The sequence below is a fragment of the Mus caroli genome, unplaced genomic scaffold (assembly GCF_978045245.1).
Source record: "Mus caroli unplaced genomic scaffold, Mus_caroli_1 scaffold_1, whole genome shotgun sequence".
NCBI lineage: Eukaryota > Metazoa > Chordata > Mammalia > Rodentia > Muridae > Mus > Mus caroli.
Genome location: NW_028227256.1, coordinates 178,113,932 through 178,134,524, shown reverse-complemented (window position 1 = coordinate 178,134,524; position 20,593 = coordinate 178,113,932). Strand labels below are relative to the sequence as shown.

The 20,593-nt window shown below is 49.5% G+C and overlaps 1 protein-coding gene and 1 pseudogene across 1 annotated transcript in view; one reads left to right on the top strand and one right to left on the bottom strand.

Annotated features, from left to right (window-relative positions):
• Itpkb (inositol-trisphosphate 3-kinase B) overlaps positions 1-4,258 on the bottom strand; it is a 94,799-nt gene extending 90,541 nt beyond the window's left edge. Inside the window, exons 1-2 of the mRNA XM_021156196.3 lie at positions 3,943-4,258; positions 489-2,607 (exon numbers count right to left, since the gene is read on the bottom strand). Of these exons, the coding sequence (XP_021011855.1) occupies positions 489-2,408 (1,920 nt within the window). The 5' untranslated portion in view covers positions 2,409-2,607; positions 3,943-4,258. The remainder of the gene's footprint in view (positions 1-488; positions 2,608-3,942) is intronic.
• Positions 4,259-6,515: 2,257 nt separating this feature from the next.
• LOC110289817 (glyceraldehyde-3-phosphate dehydrogenase pseudogene) lies at positions 6,516-7,578 on the top strand (annotated as a pseudogene).
• Positions 7,579-20,593: the final 13,015 nt, after the last annotated feature.

The window sequence follows — 20,593 nt, the reverse complement described above, 5'->3', positions numbered from 1 at the left end:
TGCCTAACTTATGTGTGGATCTCAATCGTTGCTCAAACCGTAGATCAGCCACACAACCACATCTGCAGAGGTCAGGGGCTTGTCACAGGATCTCATCACTCACACTCCTGCCTAGGAGTAGAGGCTGAGTTAAGCCAATAGATATCTTTGTCAGCCTGAATAAACCATGAAATGAAGTGTTTCACTCCATCAAGTCAAAGCAACGCGGAGCATCTCTGCTCACCAGCTTTGGAAATTAGGAAGGTTTATTATGGTTGACATACACAAATCTTAAGTTCCTTCAGACCCATTTTGAAAGACCTGTACCGTAAGAACAACTTAAACTCACTGCCCAGTCTTCAGAGTGCTTGGCCCACAACAAACCCGCCTATAGAGAGAGATTGTGACTTTACCAGACCCCTGCTCAGGGTCTTTCCCGCTCAGCAAAAAGTAAGAAAACTAGGATGATGCATGGAGCATCCAAGGTCTGCTTGCGCGGCAACACTCACCACTCTGGGCTTCTGCTGGTCCAGGGTACGCAAAAAGGCTGAGTTAGGGTCCAGCGTGCGCTCAGGGTCACTGGAGATGTCCTCCTCCGAGTCATCGTAAGAAGAGGAGAAGCCAGTGGAGGAGGCTGAGGAGGACGACAGTTTCCTCAGAGGCAGGGGACCCCGAGGGCTTCCTTGGATCTCCTCTAGCCCTCCATCCTCCTGAGCACCCATATCTGTAATGATGACTGCAGGGATGGCCGGGATGTTGCTGGGGCTGCAGGCCTCTTTTAAGGAGGCCTTGTCCTTCTGGTCTGGGGGCATCTCTTGGCAGCTAGGGTGAGCATCTCCGTCTGGCAGCTGGCTTCCCCAAGCCCCCTTCGACTGTACCCCCGTGTCACGTGTCCAGATCAGGGGAGCTTCCTCCAAGGCACTGGGCCAAACTATGGAACTCTCAGGCTGCATTCCCATCCTGTCCCCGGGGAGGCACTGGGGTTCTTTCAATTTTGTTGTTACTTCCCCAGGTGGTAAAGGTTCCAGCATTCTGCCATAATGAACTCCTTCCTCCACACCCCTAACCCCTGGCTGTGCTGCCTGGCTGCCCCCAAGCAAGCCCAGTGCTGGAGAGCCTTCTCCCTCACTGTCCAGGGTCTGCTGGGGCCCTCGCATCCCTGGGATCCTACTTCCTCCCTTCTCAGGTCCTACGGAATCCAGGTCTCCAGGCAGTCTAGACCATCTCGGGTCCTCTGAGGGCTCTGAGCTTTGGGCAGTCACAGCCCTCTCTTCTGGTCTTTTGATGACTTCAGGTGTCCAGGAGCCCTGCCCACCAACAGAATGAATTCCTCTTCCCACACTTCCAGGGGGTTCTCTCATGTGGGTCCGGACAGGCTCTGGGGCTGAGCCGGTCTCCCTGCCCAGAAACTGCTCCCGTCTCTCCATCTGGGCCTCCCAGGGGCGCATGCCCCCGAGCTCACAGTCTGTCTCCATGAGGGCAGAATCATGTCCAGGGTGTGGTCCAGCGGATGCGGCTGAAGCTGCCACTTTAGTAGCCAACGTTAAGCTAGTTCCAAAGCGCTCCAGTGAGGGAGCAACCCTCTTGTCAGTTTCCATGGGTGTGGGTGAGCCACAGCAGGGACTGGCCGGGGTACCTCTTTCCATTCTTACGGAAGTAGATGGACTCTGAGTCCCTAACCTGGTCGGGCTGGCTGGGCCTAAAAGAGGGGCCACTCCCTCCTTGTCCTTCGAGGGGTGTGTGCTGAGTCTGCTTCTCCTTCCAGAGTTGGTATCTGGGGTTTCTGTACATTGTTCTCCCCAAGACTTTGTTCTCCGTTCCTCACTTGGAGAGCACGGAGCCAAGACCCTTCCGGGGGGCTGGCTGCTACTTCGGAAGGGACACGGGGAGGGCGAACGAGCCCTACCCAAACGCGGGCTTCGGGGCGCTTGAATGGCAGAGCTCTGTGCCTGGATTTGCGCCTCGAACATGCCCACTTTCTGGTTCACCTGCACATTTTGCAACTCGCGCTGCAGAATCCGCAGCTTCCTCTGGGCCTCCTCTGGCCCAGGTGGGGAGAGGATGCGGGCCGCCACCACCTGCTGCGCGTCCCCTCGCAGGCGGCCAGCCCAACTGGGACTGCCCACGCCACTGCTGCTGCTGCTGTTGCTGCTGCTGCTGCCACCTCCGCTACCGCTGCTACTATTCAGCCTGCGCCGGCCGCTGCGCCAGCCCCCAGGACTCCCGGGCTCCTCCAGCGACAGCGACTCTGCTGGGGGGAAGAGAAAGGAAGCGCCTCTCCCAGGGCTGAAGACGCTGCCGGGGCTCAGTGCGGCCCTCCCGGAGGGCTGGGGCGTCTCGCTGCCGCTGGGCCGGGGGCCGCCACTCTTGAGCTCGTTGGTGCTGTTCATGATCACCAGGCTATTGAGGGCATAGCAGTACACAGCCATAGTACTGGGTCCGCCCGCCGCCGCGGCTCTCCGTCCCGCTCCACCGCCGGCGCCTCCTCCTCCCGCGGCTCCCGGCTTAGTCCAGGAGGCCCGGCGGCCGTAGCTCTGCGCGCCGATGGAGCAGCATGGCCTAGGCGGCGGGCACAGGGCAAAATCGCGGGCTCGACCCCCGCCCCAAGCTCCATAAACGATTTCGCGGCTGTGGAGACACAAGGAGAAAAGTCAGAATTCCCGAAGGCATCAAGGGGGTGGGGTGGAGAGAGCCCACCCGCAGAGGGCACAGAGCAAAGGGAGCCCCAGGACCCCAATCTGCTGGGGACGGGTGCCCCTGGATGTCTAGCCTACAGGAATTGTGATGCTCAGTGAGGAGGCAAGCCGGGCCGCCTCGATATGGCCTCTATTGGTATTTTCCGGCCGTGGTCCACCTCCCCCAGCTTGTGATACACTCCAAGAACACCTAGAATCCCAAATTCTGAAATTAGTCTCGATAGCCACGCGGATGGCCGAGGGAGGAGGTGCAACTCGCTGGTTCCCTCCGCGAGACTGGCCAGGTTCCCTTGGCCAGAGCAAACACCGGCTGTCGAGGATGACAGGCAACCCTGCTCCACCCTCTCAGGACATCAGAGTCCAAGTCACAGGGAACCTGACCCGGACCTGCCTTCCCCAAACCGCTGCTGGAGCCGAGACCTGGAAGGGGACTTGTGTGCCCACTGTTTTCTTTCTGATCCTGGTCTGGGGCTATGCCTCTCGGCCTATGAAAGGCCGGGAAGAGCGCGGGGTGGGGGTGGGGCAGTCCAGGCACTTTTCAGCACTAGCCTTGATATCTGTCTGTCTCCAAACAAGTGTGTTTTGTGAATGTGGGCACGCGTGCGCGCCAGGGAGCAAACTTTGCAGTATCCAGCACTGGAATCAATCCTGGTGGCTCCCTACTGTCCCCTCAGACCCTGCAGTGAGTGTGTGTGTGTGTGTGTGTGTGTGTGTGTGTGTGTGTGTGTGTGTGTTTGGGAGGGGGGGGGATGCATGTCCGCAGCTACTCAGCCCAGCGCGCATCCTGTTAGCGAGGACCCGGCTGCCCCCTCCGGGACCCACACCCCTCGGAGGAACTCTGGGCTTGCTTGCACAGTTGCAGCCCGGAGGCCTTCTAATTGTGCAGGCCTGAGAATTTGCAGCCCTGCGGAGTCCGGCAAGCTAAGCCCCGGAGCAGCGCGGCCGGCCGAGGGCAGGGCCTCGCGCATCCCGGGCAGCCTCGCCTGGCGCCAGCGGAGCCGCCGGGCAAGCCGAGCCCCAGACGCCCGCAGCGCGCCGGGGAGGTGGTGGCGGCGCAGCGGCCCGGAAGGCGATGGGAAAGTCGAATCGCCTCCTCTGCCCCCAAGGCTACGCCACGCTACCGTCCCAAATCAGCCTCCCTTCTCCGTCGTTCTAGCCCACCCCTCAGTGCTGTGCTCGGACCCCGGAACACCCAGAGGAACCCCAGCACAGATGGAGCGGAAAGAGGGTTCAGAGACGAGGGCCAGGAAGGAGCCGCCACGCTTACCTGCAATTGCTTAGACTCCCAGGTCCCGTGCAGGCGACATGCCCCGGGGACTCCGGGCTCGTACAGACCAGGTGGCTTAAAGTTTTTTTTAAAAAAAATAAAAATAAAAAAGCACCCAAAGGGTTTCCGCAACAACTTATGGAAGACGGAAAAAGTGGGGTGCAACGAGGCTGAATGTACCGGCGCAGGGACTAGGCGATCCCGGAGGGGACACCGCCAGGCCGACCCTGCGCTGCTCTGTACTTGGTTGGAGACACTACCGCTGTCAGCGTCTGCACCCTGCTACTTCAGTGTTTGTTCAATGTAAGATTTAAAAAAAAAAAGTTGGGGGTTGAGGGAGGAGGCAGAGAGGCGGGGGCTTGGGGGAGGAAAGCAGGAAGGAAGTTGTGAGCCTGTCTGGGGTTGAACTCAGCGGAACAAGTTTTTCTTTTCTTCTTTTTTTTTTTTTTTCTATTGCTTGGCAAACCGAGGGAGGGAAACACTTAAAAAAAAAGTTTCCATTGTTAGCTAACAAAAAAAAAAAAAAAAAAAAAGACTTTAACTTCTGCGGGTTAAAGATATACGATTTATTTTCCATCCCTCGACCAAGGTTTGCTGGTGTCTAGTTTTATGAAGCTACGTTTGAAAACTGTTTTTAATAAAGTTTTGAGTGTTTGTGCTAAACAAAGCTGCTAGGGGCGATTTTTCTAGCATTGAAAGAGGGGTAATATTCTGCATAAGCAGGGGGTGTACTTGTACACTACAATAGGCAACTTTTTACAAGGTATATTGCATATATTGCGGGGCATTTCCTTGCACAGTTTCAGGTTTTAATGCATCAGGGTAGAATTTTGGAAGACTGGTTGGACTGTGAGCTGCTGAGTGTCTTGTAGGCTAGATGTGTGAAGGAGCTCTGCGTTAAGCAGTTATCTATAAACGCACACAGAGGCTATGCTGTTCTCATATTTTTGCACTCAACTCTCAAAAAGTTATTTTAAGAAAAAGCATAGTCCTGGGGCTGAGGCCTGATCAATGTCTTCAACCACTTGCTCAGTCTCCTGTGAATTTACTCCTGCGTTTTCAAGGGTTCTACTCCACCCTCAAATAAAAGGGGGGGGGCACCAGGCGACACTGGAGGGCGGGGGACACTCCCTGCCCCCATACACACACACTTAAGCCCCACCCGGCACTGCAAGCCTGTTTTGCATAATTCCCTAAATCTTAAACTCTAGCGTTTAGTGGAAACAGGGAACACAGCTGCGAGGCTTAGGAGATTTAAGAATCCTAAGCTTGTATCCGCCCATATATCCTGATTAGCCAAACCTCGGATGGAAAACCTGACCGCCTGTAGCAAGCAGACAGCTTACTTGTTTATGTAACAATACCGTTGAAGTGAGCAAAGCAACCTGCAGCTTGGTCAGGAAAAGACTCAAGCAAATTTGAAACCAAGAGCCCTTCCAGCCAGGAATTCCTGGAATCAGACAAGTCCTTTCTGGTTTGGTTTGTTTTGTTTTTGTTTTTTGTTTTTGTTTTATTTTTTTTAACATACCCTGAAAGGCTTGAATCTGGTTTCCCTCTCACCCTCAATGGGGCTGAATAAAGATGCCTGTCTTGTGTGTGTTCTAGCATTACCCTGAGACAAAGAAGCCACCTCTATCTAGACTCCCTCCTTTGGTCCCTAGTGGCAGGAAGAGGAGTTGCTCAATCTCTGAAGTCTAATCTGAGAGGTGATAAATGCCTCAGTAGAAGCAACTGAAGAGCCTAGCAAAGCTCCCACAAAACTCTACCTTGCCAGCCCCTGAGAAGCTGTTCCTGGTTGCTATTGTCTCTTGTAGGTGAGTCAGTCAACCTTCCCTAGTGAGAAACGAAGGCTGCTGGAACATGCCCTTAGTCTCTGAGTAATCCTTGGCCAGTCAGCTGCTGTCAGACAGGACATGGAGATGGAACTTCTGGCTTGGATGTAAGGGAGACAGACGATAGTCCTAACCATGACACTGAGGGGGTTTGGCAGGGTTTAAGTCCCCAGATTGGAAGTCAGCACAGAGGGCTTTGTATCCTACCATAGAATCTAGCTGGCTCCCACAACGTAAAGCAAAAGTTAACACTTTGACATAGTGTTTGCTATTTCCAGACACTGGTTTAGGCACATTTTGAATATGTATACAGGACTAAGGACATAGTATGGGTAACAGAATGCCTTCCTAGCATTATGCCCTGTGATTGATCCTCAGCACTGCATAAACCAGGCTTGTTGGCCTAGTGACACGAATCTGTAATCCAGCACTGTAGTGGTGGAGGCAGGAAGATAAGAAGTTCAAAGTCATTATTAGCTACATCAAGAGTTTGAAAGCATCTTGGGCTATCTGAGATCCTGTCTCAGCAATCCCTCCCTACCTCTAACACACGCACAGACACAGACACACACACAGACACACACACACACACACACACACACACACACACACGAGAAAAACAATTTGCATATTGTCAACCTTATAACAACACTGTCAGGTAGGCGTTGTTACAGGCTTCATTTACACTAGAAATTAAAATTCAAAGAGGCAGCTCTCTGCTCCTCCCTGTTCCAGAGACAGTGCATCTTCTTGTGCAGTGCCAGCCTCATCCCATAGACAAAATGGTGAAGGCTGGTGTGAACGGATTTGGCCGTATTGGGCGCCTGGTCACCAGGGTTGCCATCTGCTCTCTACATGGCAAAGTGGAGATTGTTGCCATCAACGACCCCTTCATTGACCTCGACTACATGATCTAAATGTTCCAGTATGACTCCACCCACGGCAAATTCAACGGCACAGTCAAGGCCGAGAATGGGAAACTTGTCATCAATGGGAAGCCCATCACCATCTTCCAGGAGCGAGACCCCGCTAACATCAAATGGGGTGATGCTGGTGCTGAGTATGTCGTGGAGTCTACTGGTGTCTTCACCACCATGGAGAAGGCCGGGGCCCACTTGAAGGGTGGAGCCAAAAGGGTCATCATCTCCACCCCTTTTGCCGATGCCCCCATGTTTGTGATAGGTGTGAACCACAAGAAATATGACAACTCACTCAAGATTGTCGGCAATGCATCCTGCACCACCAACTGCTTAACCCCCCTGGCCAAGGTCATCCATGACAACTTTGGCATCGTGGAAGGGCTCATGACCACGGTCCATGCCATCACTGCCACTCAGAAGACTGTGGATGGCCCCTCTGGAAAGCTGTGATGTGATGGCTGTGGGGCTGCCAGAACATCATCCCTGCATCCACTGGTGCTGCCAAGGCTGTGGGCAAGGTCATCCCAGAGCTGAACGGGAAGCTCACTGGCATGGCCTTCTGTGTTCCTACCTCCAATGTGTCCGGTGTGGATTTGATGTGCCACCTGGAGAAACCTGCCAAGTATGATGACATCAAGAAGGTGGTGAAGCAGGCATCTGAGGGCCCACTGAAGGGCATCTTGGGCTACACTGAGGACCAGGTTGTCTCCTGTGACTTCAACAGCAACTCCCACTCTTCCACCTTCGATGCCGGGGCTGGCATTGCTCTCAATGACAACTTTGTCAAGCTCATTTCCTGGTATGACAATGAATACGGCTACAGCAACAGGGTAGTGGACCTCATGGCCTACATGGCCTCCAAGGAGTAAGAAACCCTGGACCACCCACCCGAGCAAGGACACTGAGAGCAAAAGAGAGGCCCTCAGTTGCTGAGGAGTCCCTATCCCAACTCAGCCCCAACACTGAGCATCTCCCTCACAATTTCCACCCCAGACCCCTATAGTAACAGGAGGAGCCTAGGGAACCTTCCCTACTCTCTTGAATACCATCAATAAAGTTCGCTACACCCACCTCTCCTTGGTTTTAATGCGGTGTTGGGGAAGGGAGGGCATATGGGGAGGTAAAGAAGGCTCCAAAAAAGAAAAAAAAAATCCAAAGAGGCGTGGCATTTGAGCAACACATGCACCCTGGTACCACAGCTGGCAAAGCTTGATCAGTGCCGTGTGGATCACTCACAGGCTCTGTGCTTGTTGCTACTCTCCTTATGCCAGTTCTTTACAACTAGTTACTCCCTAACTTTTCTGGGACACTCCCCCCAATTTGCTCGATTTTGGGATGGGATTTTTACTGATTGATGCTATAAAATTAATATGTATAAAGAGCAGTGGTGTAAAATCTTTAGCTGACATCATCCTCTAACAGTAAAGGATGGGCAGATGTGCTCTACCGTAAGAGGTTAGGCGTCCCTGATTATCACTCTTGTTCAACATTGTACTTGGAAGGCTCAGTGAGGCACCATGTGCCTATAATCCCAACAGTCCCATTTCAAATACAATGCAAATGCAAAGCCAGTTTGAACTATGTGACACCCTTGATGTCCTGGTCAGTGTTGTCACACAAGAAAAAGAAATAAAAGACCTTTAGGGTGAAAGAAGTAAAACTATTGTTTGAACACAAGATGTGTGTCGGCAGAGAAAGAAATCTAGTGGAATTTATAAAAAGCCACCAGAAATATAACTAAATTTAGGAAATGTGTTATATTTCTATTGTTATTAAGAAAGAGCCACAGCCTGGTTAGTTGATACAACAGAGATTTATTTTCACATAGTTCTTGAGGGTGGAAGTGTGAGATTAAGGTAACAGCAGGGTTAGTCTTTTCTGAAGTCTCTCTCCATGGCTTACAAATTACTTTCTCTTTCCTGGATCTTCATCTGATCTTCCTCTATATGTGCCAAGCTGTGATTCCTCTTCTTGTAAGGACCCCCATCCTGACGGAGTAGAACATAGCATACCTAGTGTCTTATGGTTTTCATTGCTGTGAACAGACACCATGATCAAGGCAACTCTTGTAAGGACAACGTTTAGTTGGGGCCGCCTTACAGGTTCAGAGGTTCAGCCCATTATCATCGAGGTGGGTGCATGGCAGCGTCCAGGCAGACATGGGGCGGGAGGAGCTGAGAGTTCTACAGCTCAAGAAGACTGGCTTCCGGGTGGCTAGGATGAGGGTCTCAAAGTCCACACCCAGAGTGACACACCTACTCTGACAAGGCCACATCTATTGGTCCCACTGTGTGCGCCAAGCATATTCAAATTGCCATACCTACGTTAACCCTAACTACTGTTTAAAAGATCCACCTTTCTGCTGTAATCTCATTCTGAGGCACTGAAGTTAGGACTTGACCATGTGACCACACCACAGCAGTGAGGCTGAGAGAAGTAAGAGCAATGAACGCTGTTAAATACTTAGGGGTAAACACGAAGACGCATGATATAACCTGGAGGCAAAAAACACAGAACAGTGCTAAGAAAAAAAAAAAAGACCTGAAAAAACTGAAAGATGGACCATGTTCATAGATTAGAGGACTCAATATTCTCTCTCTCTCTCTCTTAAAGATTTATTTATTTTATGTATATGAGTACACTGTAGCTGTCTTCAGATACACCAGAAGAGGGCATCAGATCCCATTACAGATGGTTGTGAGCCACCATGTGGTTGCTGGGAATTGAACTCAGGACCTCTGGAAGAGCAGTCGGTGCTCAGCCAGTAGTTAGCTGAATCTCTTCTCCCCAACTCAGTATGATGCCAGTTCCTCTCAAATTTACTAACAGATGCAATGTAAGCAGAACATCCCAGTCGTTTTTTTTTTTTTTTTTTTGTTTTGTATTTTTATTTCATAAGCGTCATAAGGAAACACAAGAATTTAGAAGAGACAAAATAGCTTGGACAAAGAAGAAAATGGAAAAACTAACATCACCTGCTGTCAAGAGTTACTTTAAAACCCAGGGCTGGAGAGATGGCTCAGCGGTTAGGAGCACTGGCTGCTCTCCCAGAGGACCTGGGTTCAATAACCACATGGTGACTCACAACCGTCTGTAACTCCAGTCCCACAGAATCCAAACCCCTCTCTGACCTCCACAGGCACTGCGCATGTGTGAACACACGTACACTCAGGCAAAACACCCATACACATATAATAAAATGAAAAAAAAATATCTTTAAATGTAAAAACATGAAGCTTCCACAAGAACACACAGGAGGTTGGCTCAGCTGGTAAAGTGCCTAGCAGTCACAAGCTGGGTTTGAACTCTGGAGCCACATAAACTAGGGGTGGTGGTTTGTAGCTGCAATGCACTACACTGGAGGTGGAGGTAGCAGGGTCAGAAATTCAAGCTCACACTCTACTACATAGCAAGTTCAAGGCCAGCCTCTTGTCTCAAAAAGAAAAGCAGAAAAGTCCCTGAGATTTTGGGTAAACAATCTCTCTCTCTCTCTCTCTCTCTCTCTCTCTCTCTCTCTCTCTCTCTCTCTCTCTGTGTGTGTGTGGTATGTAGTTATGGATGGATAGATGTATACATGTGCATTTGGAGGTCAAGCATCAATAGAGACCTTTCTTTCTTCCTTTCTTATTTTTTTTTTCAGACAAGGTCTCTCACTACCCTGGTATGGCTAGCCTGACTGGTCAGTGAGTTTCACCAATCCACCTTCCATAGCTTCCACCTCCATTGCTAGAATTAAAGGTTCAAGCCAGTACTCCTGGCTATGTATGCAAGTGCTGCGGACCTGAACTGGGGCTGTGTTCACACAGAAGTGGGCATGTGGTACACAGTTATAATCTCAGATAGCAGAAGGCAGAGGGAATTCAAGGCCAGCCTGGGCTACATGGTGAGTCCCTGCCATAAACAAAACAAAGAGCATACACACAGAAGAACAATGACCTTTAAGGGTTACTGAAAACAAGAAAAGTGTCCAAGGAACACAACTCAGTGTAGTAGCGCTTGCCTAGCAGGTGAAAGGCTCTGGGCTCACTCTCCAGGACTGGTAAAATAAATACGTACCAACATATATACATACATACATACACACACATACATACATAAAATACATATGCAAAAATATGCATAGCAGCTTTATTTGAATTGAGAAAAAATGTATTATCTATATAGAAGCGAATGGGTATGAGCTGGCTGCTGTTGCTTGTACCCTGGAACACTGCTCATGAGGGAGAACTGTGGACTCTTGACCATCACAACATGCGGAAAGCTTTAAACATCTAAGCTGACTGAAAGAAATCAGACGGCTACGAGAGTGCTGAGACAGAGGAGGCCGGGACTGAAGGAGAGGTGACTAACCAGCAAGTTGATGAATTCAGGTTAGACTCGAGGAGATTCACCCTGGGAGGCTGAGGAAACAGACATAAACCACCCAAGCAGCTGAACTCAGTATAGAATAAAGAGGAGACTGGTCCCTGGACTTGGAGGCGTGAAGCTGTGGAGAGGTAACTAGCGTGGAAGACACTGAATTGTCTGAATGGGTTAAGTTATGAGCTGGCTGGAGAATGAGTCAAAGCTTATGGCCTTGGCATTTATTTATAAATAATTAATCTCAGAGTCATCATTCCAGGAGCATGGGCTAGGAGGGGAAAAAAGAATTACTACTTTTTACGTTCACCTCTCTAGGGATGGTAATGCCCATAGTGGGCTGGGCCCGCCTCCCTCCATTAGCAATCAAGAAAATGCCTCACACACATGCCCACAGGCCAGTCTAATAAAGGAAAGTGTTTTCTCCTCAGTGTGCCAAGTTGACAACCGAGATTAGCCATCACGACTGTTGAGTCATTTGTTGATATTTTTACTGTATTCCCTGGACTAACACCACGTCAGTATTTCACTTCATATGTAAGTCTGTTATTGGTGACACTACATATAACAGTTGATGCCTCTATCTTTGTCCTCTACCAGGGGTTTTCAAAGGCTAGGACCCTAGTTTAATGACCTTTCCACCCTTAGACTTTTAGCTCCACACTGAATAGGTCTATACATGCTTGTTATGTTGAGAAACAAAACCTAATCAGGCCATCAGCGGCTGTGCAGAAGAACCAAGGATCAAGCACGCCAGGGAAATCACTGGCTTGCCAGCTGCAGAGAGCAGCAAGAATGTTCCACAACCACGCATGGCTAGGGCAAAGGTCTCCTCTGCCTTTCCCTCGCTCCACAGACCTTGCTTTTCAAAACCTCATGGGCCCAAGGCATGACTAAGGCCAAGCTCTGTCCCTGAGGGAGGTCACCCCATGGACTCCCAGGCCTGGGCCAGAAACAGCGGAGCAGCTTTGCTTGGTCCTTTCTCTCGGTCCTGTCCCTAGTCACTTCCCCTCTTGATCTGGAGACAGCAAGAAAGCATTCATTTGGGTGATCCACTGTTATGTGTGAACTGTGTGTCAGGCTCATGGTCCATATAGAGAATACAGCCTCTGGCCTCCAGTCTAATGGGGGCACAGCACATCCAGAACATACCAGGCCCACTTTTCAGTCAGTGCTGAGCAGGTAGAAAGGGGCAGAGCTCCCACAGAGGATACCATCTCCTTGGTCTAGTTGTGTATCCCTGGCAAGAAACCAGAACTCAGCTTTAAGGTCTGTCAAAATGGCACGAGTTATAATCCTGCTCCCGATCTCTCTTAGAGATTTATTTATTTATTTTAGGGCATCAGATCCCATTAAAGATGCTTGTGAGCCACCATGTGGTTGCTGGGAACTGAACTCAGTACCTCTGGAAGAGCAGCTGGTGCTCTTAACCTCTAAGCCATCTCTCCAGCCCAACTTCTGAGCATTCTTATGAAGATCTATGAAGCGGTGTGTGTTAAATGCTCCAGACGTTATGTTTTCTTAAAGAGTAGAGCTTCAACCGCTAGCACCAAATTCTAAAAAAGATCCAAGAGTTAATGCTAGCATAAAGCCTGTCTCAGGTACAGCAAGCACCCAGTGGGAGCTTGCTTCTAGAGTGAGTTTCTTAGGCTCTCAAGGACTCCTGTTCTCAGGCTGACACTGTCTTTTTTTTTTTTTTAGACAGTGTTTCTCTGTGTAGCCCTGGCTATCCTGGAACTCACTTGGTAGACCAGGCTAGCCTCGAACTCAGAAATCTGCCTGCCTCTGCCTTCCGAGTGCTGGGATTAAAGGCGTGCGCCACCACACCCGGCTTGGCTGACACTGTCTTACCTCCAGATGGACAGCACAGGTCGAAGGAGGTGACCTGTGAGCCTGTCTAGCCATTCTTCTCTGCTCTCTCGTCAGAAACACCAACGCGTTACAAGCCCCAGACAGTTATGCACATATCCAGGCGCATACAGCTCCATCAAAGATGCCAGTGGGCAGCCCACAAGCTCTGCCAAGAGGACGTGTGGGCCAGGCTCCCTGCATGGAGATACTCCGTACTACTGCACCATTCTAAGCCATGATTGACTAGGCCGTGGTGAACAAGAATGCCATCCCCAGGCTGCCTGGTACCTTGGCATGAAAACACGAGGAGTAGAGTTGGATTCTTCTAATGGAACTTCAGAATCCTTGCCATGGAGACCCAGTGAGGAACACTGGGGCCCATGAGGCCTGAGTGAGAGGGGGCTCTAGGGGAAAGGCCAATAGTGAACAAAGGCAATACGGAGAGACAAGAGAACCTGGAACCGATGTGTTGAGTGGAAAGAAACTGCCGGGTGCAAACCATAGAGAGAGGAAGACAGAAAGTCACTCCCATGAACTGGTGAAATCCCAGATCCCAGATCTGTGAGGCCTCACATAGCCCTGTGTCCATTCTTGGGTGCTGGCTGATAGCAGTTCTGTTCCAGCCAACCCAAGGGTCTACTTTGGCCTCTGTGTGTACATGCACACAGGCATGCATGCACATACACATGTGCCCTCACAGAAAAACATTTACCTAAACACACATGCTTATGCACACACAGGCTTGCTGCCCTCTGCCATTGTGACAGGTGACAGAATGCAGGAAGGCACAAGCAAACAGTGAACTTTATGCTTCCAGGTTGATATTAAGGAAGAGAGCATTCACTTCCCCTGCCCTGCCCCCATTCCTAGCGAGATGCCTTTCTGCACACACCCTCCATCATAATAGCTCATTCTTTATTCATCCAATATTCACTATTTACTACTAAAGGCACCCCTGGCATTCGGCAACTCTTTGTTTTCTGTTTGATACCTCATGCCACTTGCATCTGCAATGCCTAGGATAGAGAAGGTACTTAAGTACTTGCGGAAGGGCCGACGTCTGCTTTGCCTACGAATGGGTTTCCTATGAGCTCCTCTTTCAGTGGGTATTTTCTGGCTGTATTCGTCAGCTTCCCGTCATTGTGACTAAATACCTGAGTTAGTCAACTTATAAAAAACAAAGGTTTGTTCGGGTTCAGAGTTTCTGTCCACCATCTCTTGGTGCTGTGGCTCTGAGCCTGATGTGGTGCAGTTCATCGAGACAGGTAAACGGATGTGAGAGAGGCCGTTCATCTAGGGTAGCCAGGGAGCAAAGGATTACGGGAGTAGGGTCCTACCTTCTTCAGACTAGACCCCTCGTTCTAAAGGTTCCACTGTGTCCCAGTAACAGGCAGCTAGTAACCAAGTGCGATGGTTATTTTGACTGTAGACTTGAGACCAGGTACAATCACCTGGGAAGGGACCCTGAAGGGGGCTCTGTGGTACCAGCAAGGGGGAAACTCAAGCTGATTGGATGTATTCGTGCAGTGAAACCCAAGGTAATTATGGGGATGCTCCATTTCCATGCGGACACTGATACAGTTATCTTGTTTCCAATCGATTTTCTCAAACATCTGAGCAACAGATTACATAGGTGGGTTGACTTGTTGCAAGTCAAACACAGAGACCCACAACCTGGGTGGAATAATAAATATATCACCTCTTCTCTGTCTAGAAACAGCTGGACTAGAAGAGATGAATGCAAACAAGTGAGGTCCCGCTTTGTAAATCTCACTGTGAGTTTACACATTTAAATACCCCTGCTGAAAGGTCTGGTTAGGACTATACTTTAGCGGGGTGGTTCTGATGCTAAGGTCCTGTTCACCAATTGGTTCTTGATCCATCAATAAAGATGCTAACGGCGAATGAGCTGGGGAGAATAGGCGGGACTTCTTGTCCCCCCCCCCCGCCCCCCCAAGCTAGCAGATGTGTGGGATAGAGGAGGATTTCAGCCTTGCTTTGGAGGGAGAAAAGGTGACCTGTCACGTGAGATGCAACTAAAGCGGAGGGCAGTTTTAGGTTGCTAAACAAGGAGAAGATAACTGAGCAGCTAAAGTTGAGGGCAGATTTAGGGTGCTGAGCAAGGGCACGCTAGCTGCAGGAGATTAGAAGCACCCAGCCATTGAGCCATAAGGCAGGTTGAAAATTAAGTTAATATGTGTGGGGCTGGAGAGAAGGCTCAGCGATTAAGAGCACTGACTGCTCTTCCAGAGGTCCTGAGTTCAATTCCCAGCAACCACGTGGTGGCTCATCAACCATCTGTAATGGGATCTGATGCCCATTTCTGGTGTCTCTGAAGAGAGCAATGGTGTAATCATATACATAAAATAAATACATCTTTTTTAAAAAAAAAAATAATGTGTGTGTTTCATCTGCGGATCTGCGGGAACCTGGGCGGGGCTAGTAGCAAGGTCCACCTGGAGCAAAAACTACAGGCAACACTTTAGGCCTAGGAAGATAGCTCAGTCCATTAAGTGCTCTCTTCACAGGGGTGTGAGTTTGATCCCCAGAACTCTCGTTAAAAACAACAACAAAACCCAGAAACCATGGTTCTCAGCACTGGGAAGGCAGTAACAGGCAGGTCTCTGGGGCTTGTTGGCCAGCCAGGGAAGCATGAGCAAGCCATGAGGAGCAAGCCAGGAAGCAGCACCTCTCCATGACCTTTGCCTCAGCTCCTGTCTCCAGGTTCCTGGCCTGTTTGAGTTCCTGTCCTGACTTCCTTCCATGATGAACAGTGATGTGGAACTGTAAGCTAAACCCTTTGCTCCCCAGCTTGCTTTTGGTCCTGGTGTTTCATCAGAAACCCTGACCAAGACACCCTGTCATTGACAGAAATCTTAAATGATGGTAGCGTGAGATGCAGTCTTCCCACCCTTCTCTGCTTAGCTGTACTTGTGTGACATCTAGGGACCCTGGAGGACAACAATAAATGGTGAGAAGAGGACCATGAGTGTGTGATTCCAATGTATTTCTGTGGAGCCTTTCCCTTGGGGTTTGATACAGCGGGCCTGGTTTTTTGAAGGGGCTTCAACGGGAAGTCCAGGAATAGGAAAGGAAAGCAGGATGTATCGTTTCTGGAGATGGGCTTTCATGTGGTCCAGGGTGGCTGTGAAACCTCAGCTCCCCATTCTCCTGCTTCCACCTCCCAAGTGTTGCGGGGTAGGGGTGGGTTCTGCGTGCTCAGGCCCTTAGGGTTTTTGGAATGGGAAAGGAAGGTTGTTTGCATCCTGAGTCTTTAAGGGCAGAGGTTTGAAATATGTCACCTTGCAACATTCTAACACAATACAGAAGCTATCTCTGGCAGGAAGAGGAAGTTCCTCCTGCCTCCATTTCTCCTTCCCCTCACAGTGAGGTGCAGGCAGAGATTATATCTCTATTGCTTACAAACTGTCCTTAGGCAATGCTTCAGGTGCTCACAGCCACTTCCACCAACACAGCCTATGCCCAAGTTATGAGCATCTCATTTCTAGCTCTGGCATTATTAATACCACTCACTTATCCATCAAACCACTACTGGGCTTTCTAAGCAGCAAACAAAGGAAAGGGGGAAGGCCATGAAGAAGGATGGCATTCGTCTTCAGAGAACTCACACACTCAGAAGGGAGCTGAGCTTAAAAAGAATGACCATTTAGCGTGTGCTGTGTGATCTCATAGCTGTCTAAGTACCAGGGAATCACTGGTGTGGGCAGACCTTGGGCTAAGAGAAGAGGTGAAGACACATCAGGCCAGGGTTCTCCTGGGCCTTAAAGGATGAATAGGCATTCTACAAGAAACAGAAGTCCAATAGCCAGGGCACATTGTGTGCAAGGGCATTTACACAGAGAGGCAGGGCTTGGTGAGGCTGGAGTATAGGATGAGAGGGGCTCAGAACTCAGGGAAGAAAGCATAGAATGACATTCTGGAGCATGTTGGGAAGTTTATCGATAGCTATGTGTTCTAGGTTGCTTTTGGTGCTATGATAAATAAACATCACAACCAAAGCCAACTGGTTCTGATGCCTATATAGATTTTCTACTCCTCTTCTTCATCTTCCTCTTCCTCTCTCTCCTCCTTTTCCCTCCTCCTCTTCTCCCTCCTCCTCATCTTTCTCTTCCTCCTCTTCCTTTCTCATTTCCTTCCTCTTCCTCCTTTTTCTGCCCCTCCCACTGCTACAGGATCTTACTCACCATGTACCCCCGGCTGGCCCAGAACTCACAGAAAGCCATCTGCCTTTGCCTTTCTTGTGCTGAGATCATTTGCTTTACTTCTTATCACCCACTCAAACCTCCCTTTATCATGCTCTCCAGTCCTCCCAGCAGAGGAGAAGATCTTGGATTGTCCTTAAAGGTATCTATCGTGTGCCTGCCTTAGTGGCACAGGCCTAGACCCCCAGAACTTGGAAGGAGGAGGCAGGACAGAGTGGAAGACTAGTCTGGAATATCAGACCTGTCTCAAAAGAAGCAAAAAAAGCAACATAAATAAACCTTAACTGTGTCTGTTCGGCGCACTAGAGTGTGCAAAGCTAAACCATGTAGAGAGGGCAGGGAGGAGGGGGCCAAGGGAGGAAGGAGATGCTTCTCCCAGAATGGCCTTCATCCCACTGAAAGGCCTGGTGCTCCGGCTAGGGAAGAACTCAGACGATGGAGCCTGATGCTGGTGTTCTCCCTCACCTGGTTCGGAGCCCAGCCTCGTTAGCTACTACAGGATCCTGGGGGCTGGGGTGGGGTGGCGCAAGGATCTTGAAGATGCAGCTACAGAGCAGCATTCCCTCCAGGGGGGTGGGGCACTGCTTGAAGTTTTCCAACCAAATCCTCTCATCCCAAGGTGTCATGACAACCAGCCACAACACGTGGAGAATGGAAGCCCATCCGAAGGAAGCCTGGATGCCCACATGCTGATGTCAGAAATAAACAGCTCTTCCAAAGGAAGCCATCCAGTAAGCGTGAATGGACCATTCCCGTCATGACAGATGGTAAGAGGGGAGGGAGGCTGGGATGCCATTTCTCCAGGGACCCCCACTGCATGGTCCCATCCTGTGGGTACTGCAGAAGAGCCCAGAGTAGAGCCCTCGTTAGGCAAAATCAGAAAGCTGTAGTTCTCACTTGGGGAGTAGAGGCAGGAAGATAGAGAGTTAAGATCAACCTTGGCTGTGTTGCAAACTCAAGGACAACCTGGTCTCCTGTAGGAGACCTTGCCTCAGAAGGAAGGGAAGAGGTGAGGGAGGAAGGAAAAGAGAGCTAGTCCCAAGCAGAGTGACATATAAACTAATATTCCATAGTAAAGCTAAGATAAGAAAAAAACACCCGTTGTTAAGGAATTGATTTGCAACTCAATTATTAATTCCAAGTCTTTGCCATTAAGTAGTAATAATCACACTGATAGTTATTTAAATGTGCATGAAGTGCCAGGTGCTATTCTCAACACTTTATGTCATGGACATGTATTAAGCATTTGATTATAATGCTAATCCAAGAAGTAGACAATATTTTTATCTATCTTATAGGCCATGAGACTGAAGGATGAGGAGGTTAAATAAGCTGGATGATGGTTTACAGGCCCCAGGGCGCATGTCAGTGGCAAACAAAGAGTTTGCCCAGAGTGCCCGAGGGTGTGGGTTCCATCCCCAGCACAGCAAAACATATATACATAAATAAATTACTAAGGAAGAAGTGAGATGGACTTCGGCCTGTTTTTAAAAATGGAATAATCATTAAATACTCATCTGAGTGCTCACCATAAACGGTCATTAGGGAAGATGATTGCTGAAGCCTGTGAGCCATAAACGTCTGCGAACTGTGTGTGAGCCCTTCACTGCTAGCAGAGAGAAGTTCCATTCTTTTGTTTAAAAAAGGAGTGCCTCCTTTCATTATACAGAGCCAAATTCCTCTAACAGGTATAAAAATGTCAGTGGAATGCTGTAACGCAATGAACAGATGCTAGTGGTACCCAAATGATCCCACTACCCACTCATTCATCAACCCACTCTCCTATCTGTCCACCTACCCAACACCCACCCATCTACAGACCCACCCACCTAGCTGCCCACCTACCCAACATCCACCCATCTACAGACCCACCCACCTAGCTGCCCACCTACCCAACACTCACCCATCTACAGACCCACCCACCTAGCTGCCCACCTACCCAACACCCACCCATCTACAGACCCACCCACCTAAATGCCCACCTACCCAACAATCCACCCATCTACAGACCCACCCACCTATCTGTCCACCTACCCAACACATACCCATCCATCCATCTTTGTATCTGTTCATTCAGACAAGGAATTAAGTTCCTACTGTGGCTGAATTACTCTCAAGGCAAGTAAAGATGTTACAAGAGACCAGTGTCCTTGATCTTGGCCTTAGGACTTGGGTATCCCAGATTTCAAATCCTGTCAGCTACAATGCAGCTGCTGTATACTTTGTGTTTTAAAAAGTAGCAAAGCCTTTTTAACGTCTCTTAATTCTGAATCTCTGAGTGGTTTCATAACTAGAACACAAGGATCGCCAACTCCTTATCCCACCTTTAAAGGAAAAGTATTCTCAAGGGCATCTGAGTGCTAACACACTCATTTTCATCATAAGGTTATTTAAATGAATACGAACAGAATTGCAAATAGACTGTATTATGAGAAGTCTTCTGTAAGCACAAAACCGAAATATATATAAAATAAGACCCCCTGACTGCCTCTCATTCCCACAGACAAATAGCCTTTAAACCCCTTCATTGGCAGCTGGTCAAAAAAGACATTCTTATGCCATTACTCAGCATCTCCATGGGTCTCCTATCAAGCCTCTGTGGAGATAGACATGTAGCAGGTTCACTTTACACGTTTAGACGTTTGGGGCTGAGGTATAGCTCGATGGTAGAGCTCCAATCCAGAATGCCTAGGCTCCATCTCTAGCACTCTAGAAAGGAGGGAGGGAGGGAAGGAGGGAGGGAGGGAAAGAGGGAGGGAGGGAGGGAGGGAGGGAGGGAAAGAAGGAGGGAGGGAGGGTGAAGGGAGAGAGGGAGAGAAGGAAAGAGGGAGGGAGGGAGGGAAAGAAGGAGGGAGGGAGGGGGAGAAGGAAAGAGGGAGGGAGGGAAGAAGTCTGAAATGATTGCTGGCAGTGGAGGTTCTGGAGGCTTTTGGAGGTAGGGTCTCACTGCTAGAAGTGGGTCACTGAAGGTCACACTTGGTCCGGATTCCTCTCGCTTTCTGCTCCTGGTCTGCCTTGACATAGACAAGTTCTCTAACACAACTGAAACCAGGAGCCAGAATAAGCCTTTCCTCTTTTAAGTTGTTCCTGCCAAATGTCATCACAGCCACGCATGCAAGTCCTGCCAGATGTCGTCACAGCCACGCATGCGAGAGTAACCGCGTATTAAGTATGATGCACTCCAACGGTGCCTGTCTTTTCGTTCCATTCTGTTTCATTTCTTTCTCAAGGGCCTGCTCCAATTCTCTAAAGCAGCAGCTCTTAGTCTGCACATTACCCCTTTGAAGATCGAATGCTCGCCTAAGACCATCAGAAAGCACAGATGTTTGCATTGTGATTCGGATTGGCAGCAAAATTACAGTTATGAAGTAGCAATAAAAATAATCTTATGTTTGGGGTCACTACAACATGAGGAGCTGTATTAAAGCGTCTCGGCATTAGGAAGGTTGAGAACCACTGGTCTAAC